This window comes from Epinephelus moara, chromosome 5, assembly GCF_006386435.1.
Source record: "Epinephelus moara isolate mb chromosome 5, YSFRI_EMoa_1.0, whole genome shotgun sequence".
Taxonomy (NCBI): domain Eukaryota; kingdom Metazoa; phylum Chordata; class Actinopteri; order Perciformes; family Serranidae; genus Epinephelus; species Epinephelus moara.
The window spans coordinates 43,426,990-43,434,829 of NC_065510.1; the positions used below are offsets into that span (position 1 = coordinate 43,426,990).

Below are 7,840 nucleotides of genomic sequence, written 5' to 3' on the forward strand. Positions count from 1 at the left end.
AGTCTAGCATGGAGGGAGTGACAGAGAAGCAGAATATGACACAATAATTGTAATGACTGGAGAAAAACCATTAAAAACATCCAGTTATAGGGGATCAAGAGTGTAACATACAAACATACATTTAATAATTTCCATTTAATATGTTCTATGTGTGATTCCCAACATAGTTTGTGATCTAAAATCACTCCCAAATTTTGTTTCATACACTCTTTCATTTAAAAATCAGTTTCACTTCACAATTAGCCCTAATACCCCTAAACACCATAAATTTTGTTTAATATTTATTTAGTGATAACTTATTAACAGCAAACCATTTTTGTCAACATGATCAGTTCCCTTTCTACTGATTTTAATAACTCTTTTATGTCCTCATCTGATGAAAATAAATTTGTGTTGTATGCAAATGTTACAAATTTCAACATATTAGATACTGCACAAATATTATTTCAATAATGTATAAATACATTATTGTATGTATTAGACCCTCAGGTCTAAGGTACAGATCTCTTGATTTTAAAACAAAGAGAGCCATGTCCAGCTTTGTACCCTCATCCATCAGACTAATGAATAACAGCTGATTTGATCTGATATGTATGCTTGTGGGTGTGTGTGTTTGTTCTTCTCTCCTTTTAACATTTGTATTTGTATTTTTAACTTTTTAACATTTGTATTTATCTATTTGTATTTATTTTGTTTAATATGCACTATTGCTCTTCACAGACGAAGTTCCTAACGGAAAAATAAAGTTCTTTGAATTGAATTGAATTGAATTGAATTGAATAACTTAGGTCCTAATACCGAATCTTGTGGAACACCACAGGTTACTCCTCTAAGATGCGATTCAGTATAATTCATTTTTACATATTGACACCTGTTGTTTGAATAACTTCTTAACTCATATCATAGCGTTCACATTTCTGAAGACATAGGGAATGATCGATTGTGTCAAACAAATCAAACAAAGTAAAGGCAATCTGCAAAACAAAGGGACACAATTTTATTTACTACATTTTACTTTATTTACTTCACTTCTTTATGTATAAATGCAGACGTGGTTACTGAGTGGGTCATTGTTTTTTCCACAAACTATTTCCCACCAGTATAAATAGAAAACGTGGTGACTGCTGAACCTCAAAGGGACAGTACACATCATCTGCCCTCTGCAGCATTTCGGCTGATGTATACTAACACTTGCAACTGTGCACATACAGTATACATACTACAGTATATTCTACTTTAAGTGTGTGTGTCTATGTGTCATTTTTCTGCAGCAACGTGGGTCGGAGGTGGTTTTATCCTTGGTATTGCTGAGGCGGTGTACTCTCCTAAAATGGGCTTAATATGGGCTCTTATGCCTGTGTATTACGCAGTGTCTTTCATAATAGGTAAGACGTCACACACTATAAAGGCAAAAAGCTGTACTGATCCTCAATTACACAGTGTAAATACAGTATAAACTTTAATATCTCATCCAATGCAAAAGGTGGTCTTTTCTTTGCCAAGCCAATGAGGGATAAGGAGTATGTCACCATGATGGACCCATTCCAGATAAAGTATGGCAAAATACTGAGTGGTGCTCTAGTGCTGCCTTCTCTGTTGGTGGATGTGCTGTGGGTGTCCTGCACTCTGCTAAGCTTAGGTAAACATTTATACTTACCTAATAATGCAAAACAAAAAAAAATCAATTAGTGGAGGCAAAGGAAGCGTTTCCATTACTGTTTGTGGGTTTGTCTAACAGGATCAACTATGAGTGTGATTCTGGACTTGCCCTATGTCTATTCTGTTTGGATCTCATCGGCTGTGGCCATTATCTACACATTGTTAGGAGGCCTCTATTCGGTGGCGTACACTGATGTTATCCAGCTCTGTTTAGTTTTCCTCAGTTTGGTGAGTTACACTGCCTTATACAGTAGCACATGTTCAGTTTAATGATACAGTATCTGCAGGTATGTGACATTTAGTATAAAGCTCCACCAACCGATATGTATTCAACCTTCATCTTGATAGCACAAGTGAATGCTAGACAAAGAGCATAAGAACATTCAGCTTAAAGTTCATTAGATGGATACATCTTTTTGGAATGTATGCAATCAAATAAGCTCTGTTTGTGGAAGTTCAGTGACTGTTGTGTGGTGTGTCAGTCTAAAGAGGTCCAAATTTTCCAAAATGAAATGGAGCTCCAAAGCATTTCACAGAAAAAGCGTGAAGGGCAGTGACATTAAAAACTGAAGCTGTGGAACTGCTTTTGGATGATTTGGTTACGTGGAGCCCAGATCATTGTTATTATCATTATTATTATTATTATTATTATTATTATTATCATTATTATTGCCTTTATTTAACCGAGGTGTCCCATTGTGATAGAAAATCTGGTTTACAAGACAGACCTGACCAAGGTAGCAGCAAATCAAAACACATTAAAATGCAACAAATGCAACATATGATTCAAAAATCCACAATAAAACAACAGTTATTCAAACATAGTGGCCTCTTGAGAAAAACAAGCACATCTCTATCATCACATCCTTTATGATACCCTTAAATTCAGCAATGGGTATAGGTGTATCTAATTTTAGATCTTTTTCAAGATTGTTCCATGCCCACAGTGCATAGTAGGAAAATGCACCTTTTACCAGATCTGTTAAAACCTGGGGTACATTAGAAAGCTACCACTTGGAGGAGGGTAGCTGGTAATTACCAGAGCTGACACACAGCAGGTTGCAGAGGTAGGTCCGAAGTTTGCCCAGTATTACTTTATAGATAAAAAATATACCAGTGCTGCTGTCTGTGAGTGGTCAGTGACGTCCAACCCACCAAATTATAAAGAATGCAGTCAGTGAGGGACTTTGCATTCGTAATAAAATGTAGAGATGCATGGTATACTGAATCAGGGCTACATAAAATGGAGGAGCGTGCATGCACTTACACTTTGTCACCATAATCAATCACAGACCGAAAACTAACTTCCACAAGTTTTTTTCTTAGCACTGAAAGTAAAAGATTTATTTCTAAAATAAAAGCCAATCTTCACTGTAAACTTCCTGACTAGAGTAGCAATATGCACAATAAATGAAAGCATGTTATCTATCCATATACAAAAGTACTTGTTTGAGGGCACCCTTTCAAGGGATTTACCATCGGAATTAAAAGTGCAAAGATCATCAAGCAACTGTGAGCAAGCTTTTGAGAAGACCATGAACTTTGTTTTCTGAGAATTTAAAATCAATTTAAAATTTAGCAGAGCAGTTTGTGTTGACTGAAATGCTCTTGTACCGCCTGCATTATGGAGGGAGCATGCGTGTAAATGACAGTGTCATCTGCATATAAATGAATGTTGCTTGAATGTCTTTACACAAATCATTTATAAGAACAGAAAACAAAATAGGCCCCAAGATGGAACCCTGGGAGATACCTTTATGCCTGGTACACACTCCACGATATCAGCCCGATTCTAGCCTGACGCAGCAATGTATGGTGTCGACATGGATCGTGAACGACAATGAGTGTCGTACCCGATAATCCATCGTTTCATCTGGTGTAGTATGTCATAGTTAACGACAACCAACGGCACATTTGGGATGCCTCTTGATGTTCCAACAGAAAGTCTAGAATGTTTGATTTTCTTTTTGTCTCTCACAACTTCTCCCATCACAGCCGTCACTTTGACCAATAGGAACACAGAGTGATCTGCTGCCGTGGACAAATGTATGACAACAACACCGCAGCATTTTAGATATTTTAGATATTTCCTCTAGGAATGTTACCACACAGAGTAAAAAGGAGAAAATGCAGACATGAAACAGCAGAGGCACTTTATCAACCCAGTGAGTACTGCCATTAGCATCAAGCTAGCAAACAATGTTATTTCTCCATAATGGATGGACATAAGTAAGAAAATCAAAAAATAGTGGCGGGGCTTTTACTTACCACAACTGCAGAGGGTACCAGCTTTATTTGAAACAAACTACATTATAGACGGTCCGTTATTTATTATTCCCTCTGTATTTTTATATTTTTATTTTTTATCCGCTTCCGTTTGCCTTGATAAAGTTAATGCATTTCAAACTCAACACTTCCTGTATGTGTTTAAAATCAAAAGCCCCTTATAACTTCAGTTGAGAGAATCCTTTCATTTTCTAAATAGGCTTTTATTGTAAAACATTTGCAGGAACTTGTTGTGGAGGATTCAGTGACTTGTATGTTTGTGTACGGTACTTCAGATGTAGCCCCTGCCACCTGCTGGTGCTTTTTTACATTACTACAACAACATTTCGGCTGGCACATGAACAGACACAGTGACTGAAATAATAGTAAAAGTAATAAAAATAGGACAAGAATAACCTGATGACATCACACACGTCGTGAAAGATGACCAGGGTTGATTGGTGTGGCCCATCGTGTAGTGTGTCATGTCTGTTGGCCAAATCACGGCACGATTTTATGACTCCACAATCACCTAATGTGACATAGTGACTGTCAGAATGGACAGAAATTTCATGTAGTGTGTACCAGACATTAGTTACCTCAAGAAATTCCGATTTGTGGCCTTTTGCAGAAACACATTGAGTACAATCTACAAAATCATTTTGGAATCAGTGTACAGCTTCAGGACAGGAACCAGCATTCCTTGGCTTGTTCAGGAGTGGTCTGTGGTTCACTAAATCAATTGCTTTAGAAAGAGCCACATACAAAGCAGCTCAATGCACCAACGATATCATTCATCACAGCTTATACTTATATACTTTAACATGTTACGCGCGATAGACACATACTCTTCCCATTATGGTCAAAATCGGCTCCTAACATCAAATTAGATTTAATACATACCGCATATATCAGCGGAACACAAGTATAAACTGTTTCGTATACACACACTACAAACTAATCTGCGGTTGCATCACATACAAAATGAGAAAGCACATATTAGTAAAGACAAGTTGATTAATCAATCCAACTATATTTTAAAGCTGCCCTGTGGAGTTTTGCCCATTTGCGCCATCTGCCGTGTTTTTCTGAGTACTACAACAACAACAGTCAGTGTGTGCCGTTCGATGACGTCGGCAATACGAGTGACGCTCCCGCACCGCACACCGCCCCACGCGCTCTGTGTGAAATGGGCTTTACTCTGGTTTGATTTCTGCGTTTGTTACTCTCTCGTTTTGCCTTTTTTCCTTCTTCTGAACGTCGCGGAGGTTGGGGAGGACCAGCGGGACCAGCTCCAGAGGCTTCAGAAGCTTTCCTGGGCCGTTTCTTTGGGTTTTCAGACATCTTTCAGTAGCTCCTCTGCTAGCCTCGTCGTCTCCGACATTTCCAACTGCGCATGCACTCTTTGAACTCTACGTCAAATGCGTCATTTCCTGTGCGACAGCGCGGGAATGTCGCTCCTGAGAGGCAATAGCTCTTCTAAGCAAACCAGAGACTGTTGTGTGGTGGAGATGCGTTGAATGATCATCCTAATAACTCCTTTGGCAGTGACTGTAATGTAACGGACATTGGTTTATATGTAAAAACTCCACAGGGCAGCTTTAACTCGAAATATAATATGGGATTCCTTACGGGGACTCTTCTTAACTATTGTCACAAGATGGCAGTATGACTCCATGTTAAATGAGGGTTTAAACACATGAAATTATAACTCCCTCATACTATGACCTACAAGAGTGAAAACAAACAAACAAGGATTATGCACAGTTACAATGTTAGAACATGGATAAAATGTATAGTTTTACTTTCAAGAGACATTTCAAGTTGGATACAAGAGAAACTTAGTCTCTGCTCGGGAATGCATACTGAATTTACGACCTCCACATCTGTTCTATATCTCATCTTCACCAGGTTGAGAACCAGATAGAGCTGGTGTGGCTCCCATAGATGTGACAAAAGGGGGAAAGAATGTGGTGAACTTAAAAGCATAGTTAATGACCCTGGTCTGGCAGGTAATCTGGCTGAGTTGTCAAATGCTGAATTTTTCCAGGATGCTAATCAGCAACTGGGATCTGGAGGGTTTCCAATTGACCCCTTTACCACCCTTAGTGTCACGATGATGGTGAAAGAGTTCATCAACAAAGAGGTGAGGCCGGGACAAAGCAATAAACATTTGACCCTCAGAGTGGCCCATCTCACCCCTGTCCATTTACTTAAAATCTAGGTTTTGGGAGAGTTCAGAAGGCTGTTTTTCCTACCGTAGATACTGCCCCTTGGGAGAACACCATCTTTGAAAAACTCAATCCTGCAATAAAAGTTATTTATTACAGATTTCACATCTTTTGAACCTTTCACTGGAGAGGGAAAAACACAGAAAACCAACACCTCCAAAAACCACCTAGGCCAAACAGCAGTGTTGTTATGTTTGATGAATTGATTGAAATTGATTAACTGACTTGCTATTCTAATGTCTTCGGTCTGATGATCTCAATGTTTTCTCTCCAGTGGTTGTGTATCCCATTCCTGCTGCTCAACCCCACATCTACAAACATTGCCCAGACTGCATTCAACCACACGTTCCAAGAACCCTGGGTCAGAACTCTGGAGCAAGACAAAATCTGGAAGTGGATTGATGACTTCTTAATGATTGTAAGAGCAATATTCATGAGTGTCATACTTTCCTGCTTCCATCCATAAACTCAGAGCAAAGCTGCATGTCAGTAGGACAGTCAAAACACCATCAATACATTCACATGTACTTAAACTGAAATTGTCATGAAATGAGATAACCTTTTAATGTAAGACAATGGAGTAGTCACTACTGGGTCTTTGTGGTGATCACATACAGATGTTCTTTTAAAATGTCAGGAGTACTGCGCTTGTTCCATCTTGCAGATTCCATAGGTGGAAAAGTCTCCTTTAAAAACAGTCCAAGGAACACTGTAGAATTTGTGCAGATTAAAATGATTTTAATTTACATGGCAGTATGTATTTAAAGTGATCACCGCACTGCGACCAACACAGATCTTCTTCAGGGTCATTGACAGCTGTAGCTTACACACCTATATTGTGTAACACCAGTGTTGAACAGTAACATGTTAATAGTAACGCTGTTAGTTTTGGCAGTAACTAATACTCTAATGCGTTAGTTTTTAAATTCAGTAACTCAGTTACCGTTACCAAACAGTGCGTTACTCCGTTATTTTTGGCCAGGTTTTAAAACGGTGCGCAGCATGCAGTATTCCTTCACAAACTGAAGTTCCCTTTCACTAAAACATTTTAGCCCTAAACAATAAAAGATAGTCAAGTCAGACAGAGGTATATGAACAATTCTTACCAAAGCATCTTAATGAAACACGTCTCTCTCACCATCTCTGAAGTCACTGTCAACCTGCTGGCCTCACCACAGTGCTGTAACGTTACATTAGGCGGTAGCGCTTCTGTAGATTTTTAGTCCCGGTAACGTTATATCCAGTGATGTGATATCCATTGTTATCCAGAGGAAGCTTTTGTTGTGGACAGACAATGTCTACGGTGGGTGACTCGACTCGACATCATCATGTAGCTCTTCAAATGTTCTCTTTAGCTCATTTTCCATATTTGTATCCAAGTACTGTAGTTGTAAAACATTTAGCTGCCTGACAGCGAGTGACTCCACTGTAGAAGACAGTTGCATGTTTCCTATACCGTTCAATTGTTTTGTCAAGTTGTAGTCTAACAGTCCCTTGGTTAAACTCCATCCGCTGTCGCTTATCAGAATCAGAACCAGAATCAGAAATACTTTATTGATCCCCGAGGGGAAATTATTTATGTTACAGGTGCTCCTTGCAAGAGAGGAAAGATACGGAAAATATAAAGAAATTTAAACAATAGTATTTACAAATATATAGTTAAATAAACAGGAATTATTAACAAA

The 7,840-nt window shown here is 38.6% G+C and overlaps 1 protein-coding gene across 4 annotated transcripts in view; it reads left to right on the plus strand.

Moving 5' to 3' along the window:
* Positions 1–7,840, plus strand: part of LOC126390127 (high-affinity choline transporter 1-like) — a 48,201-nt gene that overhangs the window by 4,948 nt on the left and 35,413 nt on the right. For all 4 annotated transcript variants that reach the window (XM_050044280.1, XM_050044281.1, XM_050044278.1 and 1 more), the window contains exons 2-5: positions 1,272–1,385; positions 1,484–1,639; positions 1,739–1,887; positions 6,430–6,573. In XM_050044280.1, the coding sequence (XP_049900237.1) occupies positions 1,331–1,385; positions 1,484–1,639; positions 1,739–1,887; positions 6,430–6,573 (504 nt within the window). In that variant the 5' untranslated portion in view covers positions 1,272–1,330. The remainder of the gene's footprint in view (positions 1–1,271; positions 1,386–1,483; positions 1,640–1,738; positions 1,888–6,429; positions 6,574–7,840) is intronic.